This window comes from Salvelinus alpinus, chromosome 7 (assembly GCF_045679555.1).
Source record: "Salvelinus alpinus chromosome 7, SLU_Salpinus.1, whole genome shotgun sequence".
Lineage (NCBI taxonomy): Eukaryota > Metazoa > Chordata > Actinopteri > Salmoniformes > Salmonidae > Salvelinus > Salvelinus alpinus.
Window position 1 is genome coordinate 38,712,946 of NC_092092.1, and position 24,628 is coordinate 38,737,573.

Sequence of the window (24,628 nt, forward strand, 5' to 3'; positions counted from 1 at the left end):
ACCTGGCCCATTTAGCCCCATGCCATCCTCACCAGGTGGCCGTGATTACATCCGGTTCTAATTCCGTATCAGCCAATTAAAACTGTCGACGTAGTTGGACGCGATAGAACACTTCTCCGTGACAGCCTCTTTAACAGCAATCAAACGGCACGGTCTGCTAATCAAAGTTAGCTAAAATACGCACCAATTTTCAAAATTGTACGATTAGGCTAGCTCGCAGTGTTGCGAGCCTGGCACCTGGTTATTTTATCAATTTGCGGGCAGGTTCAAATCCCAGCTGAGTTTTTTTTTTATTTTAAAATGTAGAATTACATTTATTGTGCTAGCATGTTGTGAAGAGAAGGCCAGCCAAAACCTTTCAAATGAAGATTGAATACATTTAAAGAAGAGCTTCTTGGAGTCCCTCTTGCAGACCGACACATATGCTACTGGAAATGATACATAAATAATTGCTGCTACTATAATTTTTATTTTTTTATTTCACCTTTATTTAACCAGGTAGGCTAGTTGAGAACAAGTTATCATTTGCAACTGCGACCTGGCCAAGATAAAGCATAGCAGTGTGAACAGACAACACAGAGTTACACATGGAGTAAACAATAAACAAGTCAATAACATGGTAGAAAAAAAAGAGAATCTATATACAATGTGTGCAAAAGGCATGAGGTAGGCAATAAATCGAATAATTATAATTTAGCAGATTAACACTGGAGTGATAAATCATCAGATGATCATGTGCAAGAAGAGATACTGGTGTGCAAAAGAGCAGAAAAGTAAATAAATAAAAGCAGTATGGGGGGTGAGGTAGGTAAATTGGGTGGGTAGTTTACAGATGGACTATGTACAGCTGCAGCGATCGGATAGCTGCTCGGATAGCAGATTTTTAAAGTTGTTGAGGGAGATAAAAGTCTCCAACTTCAGAGATTTTTGCAATTCGTTCCAGTCGCAGGCAGCAGAGAACTGGAAGGAAAGGCGTCCAAATGAGGTTTTGGCTTTAGGGATGATCAGTGAGATACACCTGCTGGAGCGCGTGTTGCGGGTGGGTGTAGCCATCGTGACCAGTGAACTGAGATAAGGCGGCACTTTACCTAGCATAGCCTTGTAGATGACCTGGAGCCAGTGGGTCTGACGACGAACATGTAGCGAGGGCCAGCCGACTAGGGCATACAGGTCGCAGTGGTGGGTCGTATAAGGTGCTTTAGTAACAAAACGAATGGCACTGTGATAAACTGCATCCAGTTTGATGAGTAGAGTATTGGAAGCTATTTTGTAGATGACATCGCCGAAGTCGAGGATCGGTAGGATAGTCAGTTTTACTAGGGTAAGTTTGGCGGCGTGAGTGAAGGAGGCTTTGTTGCGGAATAGAAAGCCGATTCTTGATTTGATTTTGGATTGGAGATGTTTGATATGAGTCTGGAAGGAGAGTTTGCAGTCTAGCCAGACACCTAGGTACTTATAGATGTCCACATATTCTAGGTCGGAACCGTCCAGGGTGGTGGTGCTAGTCGGGCGTGCGGGTGCAGGCAGCGAACGGTTGAAAAGCATGCATTTGGTTTTACTAGCGTTTAAGAGCAGTTGGAGGCCACAGAAGGAGTGTTGTATGGCATTGAAGCTCGTTTGGAGGTTAGATAGCACAGTGTCCAAGGAAGGGCCGGAAGTATATAGAATGGTGTCGTCTGCGTAGAGGTGGATCAGGGAATCGCCCGCAGCAAGAGCAACATCATTGATGTATACAGAGAAAAGAGTCGGCCCGAGAATTGAACCCTGTGGTACCCCCATAGAGACTGCCAGAGGACCGGACAACATGCCCTCCGATTTGACACACTGAACTCTGTCTGCAAAGTAGTTGGTGAACCAGGCAAGGCAGTCATTAGAAAAACCGAGGCTACTGAGTCTGCCGATAAGAATATGGTGATTGACAGAGTCGAAAGCCTTGGCCAGGTCGATGAAGACGGCTGCACAGTAATGTCTTTTATCGATGGCGGTTATGATATCGTTTAGTACCTTGAGCGTGGCTGAGGTGCACCCATGACCGGCTCGGAAACCGGATTGCACAGCGGAGAAGGTACGGTGGGATTCGAGATGGTCAGTGATCTGTTTGTTGACTTGGCTTTCGAAGACCTTAGATAGGCAGGGCAGGATGGATATAGGTCTGTAACAGTTTGGGTCCAGGGTGTCTCCCCCTTTGAAGAGGGGGATGACCGCGGCAGCTTTCCAATCCTTGGGGATCTCAGATGATACGAAGGAGAGGTTGAACAGGCTGGTGATAGGGGGTGCGACAATGGCGGCGGACAGTTTCAGAAATAGGGGGTCCAGATTGTCAAGCCCAGCTGATTTGTATGGGTCCAGGTTTTTCAGCTCTTTCAGAACATCTGCTATCTGGCTTTGGGTAAAGGAGAAGCTGGGGAGGCTTGGGCGAGTAGCAGCGGGGGGGGGCGGGGCTGTTGGCCAAGGTTGGAGTCGCCAGGAGGAAGGCATGGCCAGCCATTGAGAAATGCTTGTTGAAGTCTTCGATTATCACGGATTTATCGGTGGTGACCGTGTTACCTAGCCTCAGTGCAGTGGGCAGCTGGGAGGAGGTGCTCTTGTTCTCCATGGACTTTACAGTATCCCAGAACTTTTTGGAGTTAGAGCTACAAGATGCAAATTTCTGCTTGAAAAAGCTGGCCTTTGCTTTCCTGACTGACTGCGTGTATTGGTTCCTGACTTCCCTGAACAGTTGCATATCGCGGGGGCTCTTCGATGCTATTGCAGTTCGCCACAGGATGTTTTTGTGCTGGTCGAGGGCAGTCAGGTCTGGAGTGAACCAAGGGCTATATCTGTTCTTGGTTCTGCATTTTTTGAACGGAGCATGCTTGTCTAATATGGTGAGGAAGTAACATTTAAAGAATGACCAGGCATCCTCAACTGACGGGGTGAGGTCAATATCCTTCCAGGGTACCCGGGCCAGGTCGATTAGAAAGGCCTGCTCGCAGAAGTGTTTTAGGGAGCGTTTGACAGTGATGAGGGGTGGTCGTTTGACCGCGGACCCGTGGCGGATACAGGCAATGAGGCAGTGATCGCTGAGATCTTGATTGAAGACAGCAGAGGTGTATTTGGAGGGCAGGTTGGTCAGGATAATGTCTATTAGGGTGCCCATGTTTACGGATTTAGGGTTGTACCTGGTGGGTTCCTTGATGATTTGTGTGAGATTGAGGGCATCAAGCTTGGATTGTAGGACTGCCGGGGTGTTAAGCATATCCCAGTTTAGGTCACCTAACAGAACAAACTCTGAAGCTAGATGGGGAGCGATCAATTCACAGATGGTGTCCAGGGCACAGCTGGGAGCTGAGGGGGGTCGGTAGCAGGCGGCAACAGTGAGAGACTTATTTCTGGAGAGATTAATTTTTAAAATTAGAAGTTCGAACTGTTTGGGCATAGACCTGGAAAGTATGACAGAACTTTGCAGGCTCTCTCTGCAGTAGATTGCAACTCCTCCCCCTTTGGCAGTTCTATCTTGACGGAAAGTGTTATAGTTGGGTATGGAAATCTCAGAATTTTTGGTGGCCTTCCTAAGCCAGGATTCGGACACGGCAAGGACATCAGGGTTGGCAGAGTGTGCTAAAGCGGTGAGTAAGGCAAACTTAGGGAGGAGGCTTCTGATGTTGACATGCATGAGGCCAAGGCTTTTTCGATCACAGAAGTCAACAAATGAGGGTGACTGGGGACATGCAGGGCCTGGGTTTACCTCCACATCACCCGAGGAACAGAGGAGTAGTAGGATGAGGGTGCGGCTAAAGGCTATCAAAACTGGTCGCCTAGAGCGTTGGGGACAAAGAATAAAAGGAGCAGATTTATGGGCGTGGTAGAATAGATTCTGGGCATAATGTGCAGACAGGGGTATGGAGGGGCGCGGGTACAGCGGAGGCAAGCCCAGGCACTGGGTGATGATAAGAGAGGTTGTATCTCTGGACATGCTGGTCTCAATGGGTGAGGTCACCGCATGTGTGGGGGGTGGGACAAAGGAGGTAACAGAGGTACGGAGAGTGGAACTACAGGGTCCATTGCAAACCAAAACAATGATAATGATAACTAGCCTGAACAACAGTATGCAAGGCATATTGATATATGAGAGAGACATACAATAAGGCATAAAGTGATTGCAGGTCTTGATTGGGAGAGCTAGCTAAAACAACAGGTAAGATAACAGCAGCAATAACAGGGTGCTAGTCTAACACAGCAACAACAGGTAAAAATGGCGACGACTCGGCAGAGAGGGTCGGATTAACTACACACAGATCCTGAGTTAAAGCACAGAGCCGACAGATAAAACACAAATAAACAGAATGGAGTACCGTGAATTAATGGACAGTCAAGCATGCATCAGCTATGTAGCCAAGTGATCATAGTGTCCAGGGGGCAGCCGTAGATGGAGCAGGGAGGCCTCCACTAAGCTAGCACGCGGCGTTTAAAGTTAGTAGCCCGGGGGGTGGTCTGCTCAGACGGAGGGGGTCTGCTCAGACGTGATCGTGTCGACAGAGAATCCAAGCCGGATGGCGAAAGAGAGGTTGTGAATTGTAGAATTGTGTTTGCTAACTGGTGCTAGCTTCGTGGCAGTGGCGCTAGCTGCGCTAGCTGCAAGCTAGCTGTGAGGATCAGAAGTAGTGGCTCAGGGATTACGGCAGGAATCCGGCGTTGTTGTCGAGAGACAGTCCGATGCTGGTAAATTGGTGAGTAATATCCAGGCTAATAACAGGGCTGGTGTCTGTGCAGAAGGTAAAAGCTACTAGCAGCGGCAAAAAAATGGCTAAATTAGCTTGTAGCTGATTTAGACCAGTTGTGATGGATTGGCAGGGCTCTGTGTAGGCAAAAAAAAAAAAAAAAGGTCCAGTCCAATTGGCAAAAGAGGTATTGTAGCCCAAGAATTCGCTGGTAGACCTCTTCGGCTAGCCGGCAGATGGGCCTAGCTCGAGGCTAGCTCAAGGCTAACTGGTGCTTGCTTCGGGACAGAGGTGTTAGCCAGTAGTAGCCACTCGGTTGCAGCTAGCTAGCTGTGATGATACGGTGTAATTGTCCAGAGCTTGCGTCAGGAATCCGGTGATGTGGTAGAGAAAAAGCAGTCCTATATGCTCTGGGTTGATATCGCGCTTGCAGACTGGCAGGTATTGGCTCGGTATTGAAGCTGGCAGTGTCCGATTAGAGGGTGAAGACCGCAGCAGTGGCTAACTGACTACTAGCTAGTAGCTAGTTATCTGGCTAGCTTCTGATAAGCGATAAGCGATAAGCGATATCATATAGATGTTCAGGCCTACACTTACATGTACTTGGGATGCAAATTTCAGTACATTTTGCTGCCAACTAACCGACCCTGATTAACTGGTCAACAAACAGTAATTTTTTCCCTAAACAGTAAAATGTGACTAACAGAAAATGCATACAAGGAACGGACATTTTTAGTTAAGAGCTTAATGAAAACATCCAACAATAGCAAGCCTATCGTCTTGCAGTCAAAAGTATAGCCTATTATCGAACATGCAACATCAAAGTAGCCACCCTTTGCCTTGATGACAGCTTTGCACACTCTTGGCATTCTCTCAACCAGCTTCATGAGGTAGTCACCTGGAATGCATTTCAATGAACAGGTGTGCCTTGTTCAAAGTTAATTTGTGGAATTTCTTTCCTTCTAATTGCGTTCAAGCCAATCAGTCGTGTTGTGACAAGGTAGGGTGGTATACAGAAGATAGCTCTATTTGGTAAAACACCAAGTCCATATTATGACAAGAACAGCTCAAATAAGCAAAGAGAAATGACAGTCCTTTACTTTAAGACATGAAGGTCAGTCAATCTGGAAAATTACAAGAACGTTTCTTGAAGTGCAGTCGCAAAAACCATCAAGCGCTATGATGAAACTAGCTCTCACGAGGACCGCCACAGGAAAGGAAGACCCAGAGTTACTTCTGCTGCAGCGGATAAGTTTATTAGAGTTACCAGCCTCAGATTGCATCCCAAATAAATGCTTCACAGAGTTCAAGTAACAGACACATCTCAACATCAACTGTTCAGAGGAGACTGCATGAAATCAGGCCTTTTTGGTTGAATTTCTGCAAAGAAATCACAACTGAAGGACACCAATAAGAAGAACAGACTTGCTTGGGCCAAGAAACACGAGCAATGGACATTAGACCAGTGGAAATCTGTCCAAATGTGAGATTTTTGGTTCCATCCGCCATGTCTTTGTGAGACGCAGAGTAGGTGAATGGATGATCTCTGTCATTGTGCTTTGCTGGTGACACTGTTGGTGATTTTTTTATAATTCAAGGCACACTTATCCAGCATGGCTACCACAACATTCTGCAGCGAAACGCCATCCCATCTGGTTTGCACTTAGTGGGACTATCATTTGTTTTTCAACAGGACAATGACTCAACACACCTCCAGGTTGTTTAAGGGCTATTTTACCAAGAAGGAGAGTGATGGGAGTGCTGCATCAGATGACCTGGAATCCAGAATCACCCAACCTCAACCCAATTGAGATGGTTTGGTATGAGTCATACCGCAAAGTGAAGGAAAAGCAGCCAACAAGTGCTCAGCATATGTGGGAACACCTTCAAGACTGTTGGAGAAGCATTCCAGATTAAGCTGGTTGAGAATTTAACACTTTTTTGGTTACTACATGATTGCATGTGCTCCCTTTGACTCTTGCTCCATGTCATTTCAAAAGCGTAGCTTCTCAAAAATGCCCTCTGGTGGGAAAACTAGCACTAACTACCAATAATAGCAACAATGGCTGACACTTAAATAACGTGCCATAGAATTTTGCGGCAGCGCGCAAGCTGTTCTGCAGTACGACGCAATTTTTAAAGGAAGAACCACTGCATAGACCTCCATAATTTCTCCGTAAAAGCACATGGTGTATGTGAACTGGATAAGCAAAAACGTGGGATTTAGTCATATGCGAAATAAGCCTCATGAACTTTGTCTAAGGTAATGTTAGCGTAGTCAAGGATGCGATGATCATGCAATATTGGCACTCTACACTTGACAGACCAAGTGAAGGGGAACAAAAGTAAACCTTGAATTTGGAGGTTTAAATATATCTCTCTCGTGGCCAAGTTGACCTATTTTTAGAAATACTATTGGTTTGTGGAGAAAAGGTTTGAGATCTTTGATAGGCTGATGCAGAATTTGTTACAGGACATAATCACGTCCACCTGGTGAGGTTAGAATAGCGCTGAATGTGCCATGTTATATAATGGGAACAGCCAACATGTAGCCTTTGATCATGTGCAACTACGTCTACGATTTTAATTGGCTGATGCTTAAAAAACCTCTTAACGTTCACAAGTTAGAGGATGAAATTGGCCAATCAGCACAGCCAATGTCCCCTTATAGCACGAGCGCACCGTGCCTTCTCCACTTACTCAATGCCAGCTGTAGCCTGTCCTGAACCACTGCACTCACTGAGGGTCTGGGCTGCATCATGTTAGCTCCCCCACTCATGCTGCACAGAAGTTAACACACTTGAATAATGCAACACGGAATGTGAAACTGTTGCAAATTGTTAAAAGGGGGAGAAAAAAATGTACAACTTCATATTCAGCATCTCCACCCCAACATCAGCACCATTTTCACATGTTGGGGTGGTGGTACTGAATTTGAAGTTGAAAAAAATTGTGAAATATCCCTTTAATTGCTGTTTGCAAAACAACGTCCATTACATTCTTGAACACTTTACAATGCAAGATGCCGGTAGCTTCCCACTTTATAGGCGAACCTTCCTTGCTAGCTTACAGCGAGAGCTAACAATCAGTTCTCTACCCTAGTACTTCGTTTGTGATAATATGCAAACCGTAACGAAAAAACAGATTGTCACCAAACATCAGTCATTGACAAAAACTTTACTCATTCACCTTGTCTCCCTCGCCTCAGTCTGTCACATCTCTCCAGTCTTTCTCACTGTGTGTGAATGACATCATTAGGTCTCGAGACCTAATCTTTTATAAAAGATATCGCTTCTTCTATGTAAATGTTGTTGATCAGTACAATATGTCCCAAATGGAAAGTAAACATTGTTTTTCATCTGCAGCCCCAATAAATCAGACAAAACAAGCACACACTCCTATTGAATATTAATTTACCTCACAGGAGGCTGGTGAGGGGAGGACGGTTCCATAACAATGGCTGGAATGGAATGGTATCGAACACATGCAAACCATGTGTGTGGTGTTTGATTTCATTCCATTCCAGCCATAAGTATAAACCCGTCCTCCCCAATTAAGGTGCCACCAGACACCTGTGATTCACCTGTATTGTGAATGGACCTAGGCTACATCTTGATTAAACCAGTTTATTAATAGAGATTCATCATTCAAATCAATTATTACTATTATGTTGTTATGGAGTTAGATTGGTAAAAAACGAAGTCAAATCGATTGTATCACTACATAATTGATTCATTAATGCATGGCTATCTCTTGAACTCAATAGAGCTGTCTGGATCAAGTGCCATTCTGTGACTGGCCAATACGGCAGAAAATGTGGGTATCGTGACAACAGGATTCTGCACTGCAGTACAGCTGCTCTCAGCCTCCCTCTCTCCTCGGTCTGTCCCAGACTCACAGCCTTCCCTCCCACACCCCCGTCGTCATACATCTCTCCTCCACTGCTCACTCTCCCTCTTCTTTCTTCCTTTCCATCTATTCCTCTCATCGTTCTCTTCACTTTCTCCATCTCTATTTTAACCAGGATGGATGCATTCTCTATCCTCTCTCCCATTCTCTTTTTTCCACAGTCCCCCATCCTTTCCCGCTATCCCTCCTCTGTAGCAGGCAGGCAAGGCAATGTTGTCAGCAGTCTTTCCAGTTGGTGTTGATGTGCCATTAAGGGGTGCATCAATCACAGCCTCGCCCGTGACCAGACCATCTGATAAAGATCAAGGCCCATCTTAAGGCTAAGTTCATCTTTACAACCTTTGTAGGACCTAGGCTTGGGCGGTATCCAGATTTTCATTATTGTCATACCATCCTACTTTCATACTGGGATTTACGGCATAGCACACAAGGGGGCGCTAAAATGCAAGAAAAGCCCATTGGGCCTCTAACCTGACTACAAAATTAGCACAAACGAATAGCGAAATCACGTAGCTAAATGTTAACGCTAAAACTAACCTAAACGAATTGCAAAAACAGGCAAATCCATCTTATAAAAAGTTATACAAGCATAGCTAGCAGCTACCAAATGATTTTATTTTTCAATTGGTAATTACATTTACGTCATTTAGCAGACGCTCTTATCCAGAGCGACTTACAAATTGGTGCATTCACCTTATGATATCCAGTGGAACAACCACTTTACAATAGTGCATCTAACTCTTTTAAGGGGGGGGGGGGGGTTAGAAGGATTACTTTATCCTATCCTAGGTATTCCTTAAAGAGGTGGGGTTTCAGGTGTCTCCGGAAGGTGGTGATTGACTCCGCTGACCTGGCGTCGTGAGGGAGTTTGTTCCACCATTGGGGTGCCAGAGCAGCGAACAGTTTTGACTGGGCTGAGCGGGAACTGTACTTCCTCAGAGGTAGGGAGGCGAGCAGGCCAGAGGTGGATGAACGCAGTGCCCTTGTTTGGGTGTAGGGCCTGATCAGAGCCTGAAGGTACGGAGGTGCCGTTCCCCTCACAGCTCCGTAGGCAAGCACCATGGTCTTGTAGCGGATGCGAGCTTCAACTGGAAGCCAGTGGAGAGAGCGGAGGAGCGGGGTGACGTGAGAGAACTTGGGAAAGTTGAACACCAGACGGGCTGCGGCGTTCTGGATGAGTTGTAGGGGTTTAATGGCACAGGCAGGGAGCCCAGCCAACAGCGAGTTGCAGTAATCCAGACGGGAGATGACAAGTGCCTGGATTAGGACCTGCGCCGCTTCCTGCGTGAGGCAGGGTCGTACTCTGCGAATGTTGTAGAGCATGAACCTACAGGAACGGGTCACCGCCTTGATGTTAGTTGAGAACGACAGGGTGTTGTCCAGGATCACGCCAAGGTTCTTAGCACTCTGGGAGGAGGACACAATGGAGTTGTCAACCGTGATGGCGAGATCATGGAACGGGCAGTCCTTCCCCGGGAGGAAGAGCAGCTCCGTCTTGCCGAGGTTCAGCTTGAGGTGGTGATCCGTCATCCACACTGATATGTCTGCCAGACATGCAGAGATGCGATTCACCACCTGGTTATCAGAGGGGGGAAAGGAGAAGATTAATTGTGTGTCGTCTGCATAGCAATGATAGGAGAGACCATGTGAGGATATGACAGAGCCAAGTGACTTGGTGTATAGCGAGAATAGGAGAGGGCCTAGAACAGAGCCCTGGGGGACACCAGTGGTGAGAGCACGTGGTGCAGAGACAGATTCTCGCCACGCCACCTGGTAGGAGCGACCTGTCAGGTAGGACGCAATCCAAGCGTGGGCCGCGCCGGAGATGCCCAGCTCGGAGAGGGTGGAGAGGAGGATCTGATGGTTCACAGTATCAAAGGCAGCCGATAGGTCTAGAAGGATGAGAGCAGAGGAGAGAGAGTTAGCTTTAGCAGTGCGGAGCGCCTCCGTGACACAGAGAAGAGCAGTCTCAGTTGAATGACTAGTCTTGAAACCTGACTGATTTGGATCAAGAAGGTCATTCTGAGAGAGATAGCAGGAGAGCTGGCCAAGGACGGCACGTTCAAGAGTTTTGGAGAGAAAAGAAAGAAGGGATACTGGTCTGTAGTTGTTGACATCGGAGGGATCGAGTGTAGGTTTTTTCAGAAGGGGTGCAACTCTCGCTCTCTTGAAGACGGAAGGGACGTAGCCAGCGGTCAAGGATGAGTTGATGAGCGAGGTGAGGTAAGGGAGAAGGTCTCCGGAAATGGTCTGGAGAAGAGAGGAGGGGATAGGGTCAAGCGGGCAGGTTGTTGGGCGGCCGGCCGTCACAAGACGCGAGATTTCATCTGGAGAGAGAGGGGAGAAAGAGGACAAAGCACAGGGTAGGGCAGTGTGAGCAGAACCAGCGGTGTCGTTTGACTTAGCAAACGAGGATCGGATGTCGTCGACCTTCTTTTCAAAATGGTTGACGAAGTCATCAGCAGAGAGGGAGGAGGGGGGAGGAGGGGGAGGAGGATTCAGGAGGGAGGAGAAGGTGGCAAAGAGCTTCCTAGGGTTAGAGACAGATGCTTGGAATTTAGAGTGGTAGAAATTGGCTTTAGCAGCAGAGACAGAAGAGGAGAATGTAGAGAGGAGGGAGTGAAAGGATGCCAGGTCCGCAGGGAGGCGAGTTTTCCTCCATTTCCGCTCGGCTGCCCGGAGCCCTGTTCTGTGAGCTCGCAATGAGTCGTCGAGCCACGGAGCAGGAGGGGAGGACCGAGCCGGCCTGGAGGATAGGGGACATAGAGAGTCAAAGGATGCAGAAAGGGAGGAGAGGAGGGTTGAGGAGGCAGAATCAGGAGATAGGTTGGAGAAGGTTTGAGCAGAGGGAAGAGATGATAGGATGGAAGAGGAGAGAGTAGCGGGGGAGAGAGAGCGAAGGTTGGGACGGCGCGATACCATCCGAGTAGGGGCAGTGTGGGAAGTGTTGGATGAGAGCGAGAGGGAAAAGGATACAAGGTAGTGGTCGGAGACTTGGAGGGGAGTTGCAATGAGATTAGTGGAAGAACAGCATCTAGTAAAGATGAGGTCAAGCGTATTGCCTGCCTTGTGAGTAGGGGGGGAAGGTGAGAGGGTGAGGTCAAAAGAGGAGAGGAGTGGAAAGAAGGAGGCAGAGAGGAATGAGTCAAAGGTAGACGTGGGGAGGTTAAAGTCACCCAGAACTGTGAGAGGTGAGCCATCCTCAGGAAAGGAACTTATCAGGGCGTCAAGCTCATTGATGAACTCTCCAAGGGAACCTGGAGGGCGATAAATGATAAGGATGTTAAGCTTGAAAGGCTGGTAACTGTGACAGCATGGAATTCAAAGGAGGCGATAGACAGATGGGTCAGGGGAGAAAGAGAGAATGTCCACTTGGGAGAGATGAGGATCCCAGTGCCACCACCCCGCTGACCAGAAGCTCTCGGGGTGTGCGAGAACACGTGGGCAGACGAGGAGAGAGCAGTAGGAGTAGCAGTGTTATCAGTGGTAATCCATGTTTCCGTCAGTGCCAAGAAGTCGAGGGACTGGAGGGAAGCATAGGCTGAGATGAACTCTGCCTTGTTGGCCGCAGATCGGCAGTTCCAGAGGCTGCCTGAGACCTGGAACTCCACGTGGGTCGTGCGTGCTGGGACCACCAGGTTAGAGTAGCAGCGGCCACGCGGTGTGAAGCGTTTGTATGGTCTGTGCAGAGAGGAGAGAACAGGGATAGACAGACACATAGTTGACAGGCTACAGAAGAGGCTACGCTAATGCAAAGGAGATTGGAATGACAAGTGGACTACACGTCTCGAATGTTCAGAAAGTTAAGCTTACGTTGCAAAAAATCTTATTGACTAAAATGATATAGTACTGCTGGCTGGTGAAATAGGCTAGCTAGCAGTGGCTGCGTTGTTGACTTTGTTTGAAAGTGTAGCTGGCTAGGTAACCTCTAACTGGCTAGGTAACCTCGACAATTACTCTAAACTTAAATTAAAGTGTGCCTCCCATTCACCATTCAAGTGCAGGCAAAAGGCTATATAAGCACGTCATCCACCACTTTACAAAGAGAGCTGGAGGCAGTATGTATTTTGAAAACCTACCAATTTTTTTGAATCCTGATTGTTTTAATTCATATTATGAAGCATATCTTACCTTATTTCAAAGTAGCCTACAGGCAAAATCCGACCATGGAAATGTGGAGACAATTATTTTATTTAGGTTTCATAGGCGGCGCGTGAGTTTAGAGTTTAGGGAAGCTTGAAACATTTCTACTGTTCTGCGTGCGAGTTATGATTTCCATATGTGCATTTTTGTGGAACCTGTTTCATTTCAATAATAATGTTGTTTTCGTTTCATGTGGTTAATCATACAAATCTGAATGAAAAAAATCTAAAAGTTTAAAGTGAACTAATGCAAGATCACCAGCCATGTGGACACATTGATACACTGATCCATTCTGCCCTACCAGGCAAAAAGGCAGTAACTGCTAATTTGGTTGAAAATTAGTTAGACATTTTTGCTAGATTAAATACATGCTTAATCATGTTGACAAGTATCCTGCCTCTATTGTATTGTGTTTTGTAGAAAATGGGGGTCATGTTAGCAGTAACTGCATAAATTTACTGTGAAACCAAGGTAAATAAAAACTATTTCTCAGTTCCACACTATGAGCAGTTACTGAATTTTTGCTTGGTAGGGCAGCATTCCACACGCTAAAGAAATTAGCGCGTGGAACTCATAGCCTATAGGCCAATGTAGCAGTAGGACAATAACTTCCATTGGGCTTTCACACTGAGGATTGGTGATTATCGACTGGGAGATTGAGACATCACACATTTTTTGGGGGGGTATTCTCACTTAACTTCTTATGGATGAAGGGCAGTATTGAGTAGCTTGGATGAATAAGGTGCCCAGAGTAAACTGCCTGCTACTTAGGCCCAGAAGCTAAGATATGCATATTATTAGTAGATTTGGATAGAAAACACTCTGAAGTTTCTAAAACTGTTTGAATGATGTCTGTGAGTTAAGATCAAATTCATGTTTTCAATGACAGCCTAGGAACAGTGGGTTAATAACTGCCTTGTTTGGGGGCAGAACGACAGATTTTTACCTTGTCAGCTCGGGGATTCAATCTTGCAACCTTTTGGTTACTAGTCCAACGCTCTAACCACTAGGCTATCTGCCGCCCCATTAATATGGCATATCCAGAAACTATCATTTCGAAAACAAAAACCGTTCCGTATTTTATCGAACAGGTGGCAATCCTAAGTCTAAATATTGCTCTTACATTGCACTACCTTCAATGTTATTCTGGAAAATTAATTACGGTCTTTGTTAGGAAGAAATGGTCTTCACAACAGTTCGCAACGAGCCAGGTGGCCCAAACTGCTGCATATACCCTGACTCTGCTTGCACTGAACGCAAGAGAAGTTACAGAATTCCGCTAGTTAATATTGCCTACTAACATGCATTTATTTGAACTAAATGTGCAGGTTAAAAAATATATACTTCTGTATTGATTTTAAGAAAGGCATTGATGTTCATGGTTAGGTACATTTGTGCAGCGATTGTGCTTTTTTCACGAATATGCTTTTCAAAGTTGAAGTAGGCTGTGATTTGATGGTAAATTAACAGGCGCCGCTTTGATTATATGCAATGCAGGACAAGCTAGTTAACCTAGTAATATCATCAACCATTACTAACCGTGCTTCTACACCTGCATTGCTTGCTGGTTGGGGTTTTAGGCTGGGTTTCTGTACAGCACTTTGAGATATCAGCTGATGTAAGAAGGGCTAAATAAATACATTTGATTTGAACCATGTGTAGTTAACTAGTGCTTATGTGAAGATTGATTGTTTTTTATAAGCAAAGTTTAATGCTAGCTAGCAACTTACCGTGGCTCCTTGCAGCCACAAGGTCCTTTAGATTGCTCCACTCGCGTAACAGGTGGTCAGCCTGCCACGCAGTCTCCTTGTGGATTGCAATGTAATCGGCACCCACCGATTGATATGAAAACTTGAAATCGGCTATAATTAAAATCGGTCAACCTCTAATACATAGGCATGGATTCACTGGTCACTTTAATAAAATGGAACACTAGCCACTTTAAATAATGTTTACATACTGCTTTACTCATCTCATATGTACAGTATATACTGTATTCTATTCTACTGTATTTTAGTCAATGCCACTCGGACATTGCTCGTCCTAATATTTATATTTCTTAATTTCATTCTTTTACTTTCAGATGTGTATTGTTGTGAATTCGTAGATACTACTGCACTGTTGGAGCTAGGAACACAAGCATTTCGCTACACGCGCAATAACATCTGCTAAATATATGTGTATGTGACCAATAAAATGTGATGTGATTTGATTAGATTATACTCTGATGCGCTCTGCGGAGACTGGTAGGACAGTGTGCAAAACATTGCATCCGGAGGACACTGATCAATTCTGATCGGAGTAGCCTAATTTTTGAAAGTTATTTTTGTTTACTTGTCTATTCGGACAACTTAAATCTATTTTTCGTTTTTTCTTGCAAGCGGACAAGCATTAATGTCGAGCCCTGAAGCAATTCTAGCTGTTATATCTTTAGATTCCCCCTTTAAGATTCAAACAAAGATTTTCATCTCTGTCACATATGGAACTGCTATCAGGATCGCTGTTTAGAATGGTGTTGTCCCGCAAATTGTATTTTGTCAAATGTTTCAAAATTACGTTTTATTGGCTGCTTCATTACGTGTTGCATGTTCTATTAAAGACGCATTACCACAATCTAAATGTGATTTATTACCCTAATCTAAAATGTGATCTCTGTCATTGTGATCTCTGTCACTGACACACACGCACAAATGACAAGCACAAACCCATTCATGCTGATGCGTTTTAGCTCACACACTAGAGTTCAATGTGGAAGTGGAATTGGACAAGAGTGAGCGAGGCCTAAGCATGTTGATTGGTCTTCTTCCGGGATGACATCAGTGCTTGGCTGGGCCAGAGTGAGAGAAGGGCTGCTCTGTGTTGGCGAGGGGGCATGGTGCAGTGAGGGTGAAAGGGGGCTAGGCAGCAGAAGTGCAACAGTGGCGACTAAAATCAGACAAACGTCAAAAGGAGTGGCGAGCAGCAGGCTTCCCCTGTGAACTGACCAACAACTCACTGTAATGCTCGGACTGAAAAACAGAGAGAGACGGAGGGCGTGACTGTGAAATGCAAGACATGATGGGATAGAAAGCAAATGAGCTCAGAAGTGCCAGATAGATCATATGTCATATGCTTCATAAACATGTGTAGACTAACAGTGAAATGCTTACTTTACAGGCCCTTCACGACAATGCAGAGAAAAAAGGAGATATAATAGAAAAACAACACAAAGAATAAATACACAATGAGAAACTTGGCTATATACACACACGAGGTACCAGTACCTACCTAATCATGTGCAGGGGTACAAGGTAATTAAGGTAGATATGTACATATAAGTAGGGATAAAGTGACTAGGCAACAGGATAGATAATAAACAGTAACGGGAGCGTATGTGATGAGTCAAAAGAGTTAGTGCAAAAGCTGTTCAGTGTCCTGTTGGTTCCAAACTTCTTGCATCGGTACCGCTTGCCGTGCGGTAGCAGAGAGAACAGTCTGACTTGGTGGCTTGAGTACGTTACAATTTTTAGGGCCTTCCTCTGACACCACCTGGTATAGAGGTGCTGGATGGTAGCGAGCATAGCCCCAGTTATGTACTGGGCCGTACGCACTACCCTCTGTAGCGTCTTGCTGGTCGGAAGCCAAGCAGTTACCATACCAAGAGGTGATGCAGCCAGCCAAGATGCTCTCAATGGTGCAGCTGTGGAACCTTTTGCGAATCTGAGGGCCCAATATTTTCAGCCTCCTGAGTGGGAAGAGGCTTTGTCATGCCCTCTTCATGACTGTGTTTGTGTGTGGACCATGATAATTCCTTAGTGATGTGGACACCGAGGAACTTGAAGCTCTCAACCTGCTCCACTACAGCCTCGTCGATGTGGATGGGGTGTTCTCGGCCCTCTGTTTCCTGTAGTCCACGATCAGCTCCTTTCTCCTACTTACATTGAGAGAGGTTGTTGTCCTGGCACCACACTGCCAGGTCTCTGACCTCCTCCCTGTAGGCTGTCTCATCGTCGTTGGTGATCAGGCCTACCACCTTTGTGTCATAGGCAAACTTAACGATGGTATTGGAATCGTGCACGGCCACGCAGTCATGGGTGAACAGGAAGTAAGGGTGGGGAGTAAGCATGCACCCCAGAGGGGCCCTGTGTTGAGGGTCAGCATGGCGGATGGGTTGTTGCCTACCATCACCACCTGGGGGTGGCCCGCCAGGAAGTGCAGAAGCCAGTTGCAGAGAGCAATGTTTAATTCCAGAGTCCTTAGCTTAGTAATGAGCTTGGAGGGCACTATGGTGTTGAATGCTGAGCTGTAGAAAATATTATGGATATACTGACAAGATACAGGTGTCTCTGCCCTAACAATGGGAGTCATTGTCCACAAAAAGACACAACTAGCTCTCGCCTATCCTTTCTTTGGATTGGTGTATACAACTCATTATTATAATCCTTTTTGTAATCCTTTTTGAATATTCGATGAGGATTGTTGACGTCAACCGTCAATATTCAATGGAAAGAGATGCTATGCTACTAATCTCATGCCACGAATATGCATAACCATCGAGACAACTCCAATATAAAGAGTTTTTCCGCCAAGTTGGGTCTTGCTCTTCCTCGTCAGCTATAGTCAATGAAGAGCATTCTCACCTAGATGTTCCTTTTGTCCAGATGGGAAAGGGCAGTGTGGAGTGCAATAGAGATTGCGTCATCTGTAGATCTGTTGAGGTGGTATGCGAATTGGAGTGGTTCTAGGGTGTCTGGGATGATGGTGTTGATATGAGCCATGACCAGTCTTTCAAAGCATTTCATGGCTACATGTGTGAGTGCTACGAGACGATAGTCTGGTTACCTGGGCGTTCTTGAACACAGGGACTATGGTGGTCTGCTTGAAACATGTATGTATTACAGACGGTCAGGGAGAGGTTGAATATGTCAGTGAAGACACTTGCCAGCTGGTCAGCACATTTCTGTGTACCCGTCCTGGTAATCCGTGTATATTAATCTGTTTAAAAGGTTTTACTAAAATCGGCTACGAAGAGTGTGATCACAGTCGTCCAGAACAGCAGATGCTCTCATGCATGGTACAGTGTTGATAGACACAAAGCGAGCATAGAAGGTATTTAGCTCATCTGATAGGCTTGTTTCACTGGACAGCTCGCAGCTGGGTTTCCCTTTATAAATCGGAGATAGTTTGCAAGCCCTCCCACATGCGACGAGAGTCAGAGCTGGTGTAGTAGGATTGGATCTTGGTCCTGTATTGACGCTTTGCCTGTTTGATGATTCGTCTGAGGGCATAGCGTGATTTCTTATAAGAGTCCGGATGTGTGTCCAGCTCCTTGAGAGCGGAAGCTCTAGCCTTTAACTCAGTGTGGCTGTTGCCTGTAATCTATGGGTTCTGGTTGGGAAATGGAGCCATTAACAAAAACGTTATCCTTAGGCTATATTTCAGAGCTAGTATATCAAATGACAGACGCCCTTTGATATAAACATTACATTTTTATTCCAGTCAGAACGCTGCAGCATGTTTAAAAGGGATACTGTGATATTTTGAGATTCAGGAAGTTTAATTACCCAGTGTCAGAGAAACTCATGGATACAATTTTTATGTCTCTGGGTGCAATTTTTAGAGTATTTAAGTTAGCATATTGTGAGCTTAGCACAATTGCTGAAAGTCTCCCAGTACAGTAGCCAGCAGCCTTTCAAAAGTAAGGAAATAGACCTAACTACTCCAAAGCTGGGTGGTTGGTCATTTATAGTCTTAAAAAGCTAGTAATCCATTTTATAAATGTTAATTTTACTGATAATCATGAGAAACGAGATCTATCCACTTCCTCATTGTGTCCATGAATTATGAAGAAGCATAAATATGCAACAGTGTGTGTGTGAGGCTGTGTGTGCAAGCCACTCCTCCTACCATTGCGCTAGGACACACACACACACACACACACACACACTCTCTCTAAAACCCAGCAGGGACTGGGCATGTGGACAATGACCTGCAGTCTCCAGAACTAGTCTCTCTCAAGAGGTAACATAAATTAGAAAATAACCTTGAGCCCCTCATCTCAACCAGCAGCCTGGAGATCATATGTATTCTGAACACACTCGCTGTAGCCTATATATGAGCATGAAAAATGGCTGCTGGTTACAATGTGCATGAATTATTGATGTACTGCTGCTATACAGCTTGTTAGGCGCTACGATTTCCTCAACAATCAGATAACTCAAAGACCCATCTGCAAAGAGGAGTGGCTGGTCCAAGGTGGCGAGGGGACTTCACACGGTGTGCTCGAAACAACTGCTTCTTCTTCAAATGGAGTTTAGGAGGTAGGCACAGTATCAAAAGAGAAAACAGACTAGGTTGAGACATGGAACAAGTTTGAAATAGAACGATACGGGGAGGTAATACCTGCATTTTCCTGATTTAAAAAACTATCCTTTTTATTTTGTGTTTCAAAACGTTTTGCTACAGTGTGCTGTACTGTACAGCACAACCTGGATGGTTGCCAACGGTATGTCACCTCATCTCTCTGGGTCTGTTCATCTTAGGGCAGAAACGAGGTGTTTATAAAGCAGACCGATGAGCAATTCAACTGCTCATTAGGAGGTCCTCCCCAGATGATTGACCTGTTAGTTCTCCTCCTCCATCCATGCAACATTCACTCCATTTATCCTAATTGAGGTATCCAGGGAGCAGGGGTAACTGCATGTGGGGGGGGGGGGGGGGGTGAGAAAGGAGTCAGAGTAAGAAAGGAAGGCATAAAGAGAAAGAGGGCGAGAAAGAAATTGACAGAAAGAGGGGGCGAAGAAAGGAGCAAAAGACGCTAGTGTTTGAACTGATGATAAATCTTTGTGTAGTCCCCCCCCCCAGACAGTCCGCCAGCCCTGATTAAATACAAGCCTGGTCTGTGACAGCTCTGAACACTGGTGTCACCGTCCCTCCCCATAACTCACCACTAGCCAGTTGAATAGGTAGGTTTACATTACCAATCCATGCAATACATCTAAGATTGCCGGGCCTAACGCACGACGACAGTACTTTCAACGTCTTATATGATTGGGTGGCGTGGAGTCAAACAAATATAGAGGCTCCAGCAGAAATGGAGAGCTGGTGGGTGGGGGTGGGGTTATGAATTGTCTGTTTCATGCAGCGTCAATGACTTTATGATCCATGGGCCTCTTTTCAAGAGCCATGGCAGATTTCTATGTGGCCTTACTGATACAAACCAGCAGTCTTATGGGGACTCAGTCAGTACTGCTCATAATGTTTTTAGATAGTGAGGTGGTTACCTTTTACCTTACCATTACTGGATACACTGTGTGTGTGTTTCTGTTAAGAAAGCTGAGCCCCCCCCGAGAAGAAACTGTTACATTTCTTCAATGTTGAAACCATTAAGAAGGAAGCTAAACTGTACATTGAAACCTTCACTGCAGCCTCTCAGTGTAACTTGACAGATGAATTCAGAAAAAACGCAAGGGTGGGATAAGTTGGTTTAAGTCGGCCTAACCTTTGAAAATATATGCGAATGGAAATTTCACTGCCCACCCACGCTAACTCCAACAGGCATAGTCTCTAATCTAGCTAAATTTACAGCAGTTACACAATATATTTTTTTTAAGTATGTGGACTCCCATTCAAATTAGTGGATTCGGGTAATTTAGCCACACCCGTTGCTGACAGGTGTATAAAAATCGAGCACACAACCACGCAATCTCCATAGACAAACATTGGCAGTAGAATTGTCTTACTAAGAGCTCAGTGATGTTCAACGTGCCACCGTCATAGGATGCCACCTTTCCAACAAGCCAGTTCGTCAAATTTCTGCCATGCTAGAGCTGTCCCCGTCAACTGTAAGTGCTGTTATTGTGAAACATCTAGAAGCAACAATGGCTCAGCTGCGAAGTGGAAGGCCACACAAGCTCACAGAATGGGACCGCAGAGTGCTGAAGCTTGTAAAAAATAATCTATCCTCGGTTGCAACACTCACTACCGAGTTCAAAACTGCCTCTGGAAGCAACGTCAGCACAAGAACTGTTTGTCAGGAGCTTCATGAAATGGGTTCCCATGGCCGAGCAGCCGCACACAAGCCTAATATCACCATGCACAATGCCAAGCATTGGCTGGAGTGTACAGCTCGCCGCCATTGGACTCTGGAGCAGTGGAAATGCCTTCTCTGGAGTGATGAATCACGCTTCACCATCTGACAGTCCGACGGACTAATCTGGGATTGGCAGGTGCCAGGAAAACGCTACTTGCCCCAACGCATAGTGCCAACTGTAAAGTTTAGAAGAGGAATAATGATCAAGGGCTGTTTTTCATGGTTCAGGCTAGTCCCCTTAGTTCCAGTGAAGGGAAATCTTAATGTTACAGCATACAATGACATTCTAGACGATTCTGTGCTTCCAACTTTGTGGCAACAGTTTGAGGATGGCCCTTTCCTGTTTCGACATGACAATGCCCCCGTGCACAAAGCGAGGTCCATACAGAAATGGTTTGTTGAGATTGGTGTGGAAGAACTTGACTGACCTGCATAGAGCGCTGACCCCAACAAACACTTTTGGGATGAATTAATACGTTAATGAGCACTACCTGTATCCAATGGGAGCATGGGTTACATTAACATACTATGGAAATACATGTAATGTTGATTTTACAACAGCTAGTTAGTAATATCCCCAGACTGTACTCGTGTCAAAACGGACATAAGATTATCAGTCGTATGTGGTGTCTGTCTGTACCATTGCGGTACTTATGCACCAACAGGACCCTACCCACAAGCCATAAGACTGCTAAATAATTAACCAAATAGCTACCCGGACTATCTACATTGATCCCCTTTTGCACCAACTCTTTTGACTCATCACATACGCTGCTGCTTCTGCTTACTATCTATCCTATTGCCTAGTCACTTCACCCCTACCTATATGTTCATATCTACCCAAATTAATTTGTACCCCTGCACATTAACTCGGTACTGGTACCCCGTGAACAAAACATTTCCTACACCTGCTCTTTCCATGACAAACCGACTAGGCGAATCCAGGTGAAAGCTATGATCCCTTATTGGATGTCCCTTGTTAAATCCACTTAAAATCAGTGTAGATGAAGGGGAGGAGACAGGTTAAAGAAGGATGTTTAAGCCTTGAGACATGGATTGTGTATGTGTGCCATTCAGATGGTGAATGGGGAAGACAAAAGTGCCTTTGAACAGGGTATGGTAGTTGTTGCCAGGCACGCTGGTTTGAGTGTGCACTGCAACGTGGAACTGCAATGCAGCTGGGTTTTTAACGCTCAATAGTTTCCTGTGTGTATCAAGAATAGTCCAACACCCAAAGGACATCCAGCCAACTTGACAACTGTGGGAAGCATTGGAGTCAACATGGGCCAGCATCCATGGGGATCGCTTTCGACACCTTGTAGAGTTTATGCACCAATGTATTGAGGCTGTTCTAAGGTGCAAAATGGAGTGCAACTCAATATTAGGAAGGTGTTCCTAGCATTTTGTACACTCAGTGTATATACCCAAGTTATCATTACTCATTATATATTTATTCCTTGTGTTACAATTTTTCTATGTTTCTCTGCATTGTCGAAAAAGGCCAGTAAGTAAGCATTTCATAGTTAGTTTACACCTGTTTACAAAACATGTGACAAATACAATTTTATTTGATGAGCGCTGATGGCGTACCACAAACGTAGATAGAGTTATTGCACATTTTGATGAGACAACCAAAGTACTGTGTTCATGTTCTTCAGGAAGCATGGCATGATTTACTTATTTTCAATGTAACCACAAGATACTTTCCAGAGAGACCAGCAATGTAGCTAGCTGGGAATGTAATGACGTGACTCTTAAAAATGTAAATGAAAGGTTGCAAGATCGAATCCCCGAGCTGACAAGGTACAAAATCTGTCGTTCTGCCCCTGAACAAGGCAGTTAACCCACTGATCCTAGGCCATCATTGAAAATAAGAATTTGTTCATAACTGACTTGCCTAGTTAAATAAAGGTAAAAAATAAAAAAATACATTTCTAGTTGTTAGCTCTATCAATTCCATTTTTTTCTGCTATTGTTCACAGGCTGTTGAAGCCATCTGATGAATTTCCAGCTCTAATCATCAATAACTCACGTATAGCTTGTCACTTATAGCTTGTCAATGACTCAAAATAAAAACTTGTGTGCTTGATCTTGTGTATTCTGAACTATGCAACTCCTATCTCCCAGATGTTCTCTTTCCAAATATACCAAGTTATTACATGTCAGAATCATGTAATTACACATGAATATCAGTTACTTTTGGGTATGTCTATTTAGACGGAAATCTACATTTTGCCATTACATTTAAGTTTTGAACGGGGACTGCTTAAACAGGATCGCGCACACATGGGCAGAGTTGACACTCAGATTTTGTGATGCAAGAGACGCAGGGGGTTTAGGTAGTGAGCTGAGCTAACTAACAGTCTCTCACACACACCCCTCAGTCAGTGTCAATTCTATCTGCTTACGAGGACTGCTGCAGTTTTAAACTTACAAGTGCCCAAGCCGAGAAAAAGACATGCATGAAAATGTGTGCCTAGCTAACGTTGAACAAGGTCTATCCGTGCAAGGGAAACAGTAGCATATATCACCAGTTAATCGGAAGAAACAAAACAGGGTATTTCACACACTGTACGAGTTGCCTCTTCGTGTGTGACTTGGTAACAATGACGATGTACGACAGCTAGCCAGAGAGACGTTGTAGGCACTGTTCTCTCGAGAAGCGGTCTGCATACATGTTCTGAGCTAGTTAGTAGTAGTTAACGTTAGCTAACTAACGTTTAAAATGTTTACCTTGCGTTTCCTGGTTTCGGCAGACCCACTCCACACAAAGCATTGGTAAATGACCCGTAGATTCTGTTTCCAGTTATCCACTTTGAACCCGTTCACATGGGGGCACCCGGCTGGACTCATGACAGTAACTACATTCGTTTTGTGTATTTTTAGCGATGAAACGTGCTCCGTCCTAGTACTGACGTTAAAGAATTTGCTAGCTAGTTACGTTTAACGTTAGTTAGCCAGTTATCCACCGATTGTTCCGATTCGGCTAGCTTGAGAGGTAGCCACAGCTAAATCGGAGGTAAATGCAGTACACATCAAAGCAATCCTTGAGTAATCCCATTCCAGAATTTTGACATATTTTTCACCAATTAAATCCACATTTGGGTGGTATTGGTCGTTGGCCACACTTCGGAAGCTATATCCTTAGTTCCAGTTATTTTAGCTAGCTAATGTTCGGCAATGGAATTTCAACAGAACACCGCGAGCGTTGCTGCAAGCCCCACCTCATTCATTTCTCGATCGGCCAATGGAAAGGAGGGCCTGGTTTTGATTGGCGTGTGTGGGTATCGTTTCCGTATTATGTCCCGCCCCTATTTGTAAACTGATATTGTGATTGGCTCAATTATTTTTTACGAGCCTTATCCGCTCGTTAAACGAATCCCATTGGCTACACGAAGCGCTGGTACTGTACATTAGACTCAAATATTGTTATAACTAACCAAATTTTTCTCTCTGTGTCACACTGTTCGAAACATATACAGAGGTTTTGTCGTTTGGGCGAAAGACCACCATGCTTCCTCTCCAGTGGTCCTCTTTCCTTGGTGGACACACTCTTTTCACGACATTTCGCACAGTGGGCGGCGCTATACATCAAGGTGGGCGTACAGTTCTGCTCGCATATGGGTGTACACAGGGCGAGAACTGAACCAAGCACTTGCTTAAATCCGGATCTAATCCGGATCGTGGAATCTATTTAACCCACTGCCTAACTACAGTATGGATGTTACTGTTTTATCAGGGAGTACAAAGATAAAGTAATGTCATTGTTGAATTCACATTGTTTGCTATTTCATGCAGCCACAGA

General features: G+C 45.1%; 1 protein-coding gene across 2 annotated transcripts in view; it reads right to left on the reverse strand.

Annotated features, from left to right (window-relative positions):
- Positions 1 to 24,060, reverse strand: part of LOC139580972 (ubiquitin carboxyl-terminal hydrolase 22-like) — a 43,741-nt gene extending 19,681 nt beyond the window's left edge. For both annotated transcript variants that reach the window (XM_071410196.1, XM_071410195.1), the window contains exon 1: positions 23,557 to 24,060. In XM_071410196.1, the coding sequence (XP_071266297.1) occupies positions 23,557 to 23,676 (120 nt within the window). In that variant the 5' untranslated portion in view covers positions 23,677 to 24,060. The remainder of the gene's footprint in view (positions 1 to 23,556) is intronic.
- Between the last annotated feature and the right edge of the window lie 568 nt (positions 24,061 to 24,628).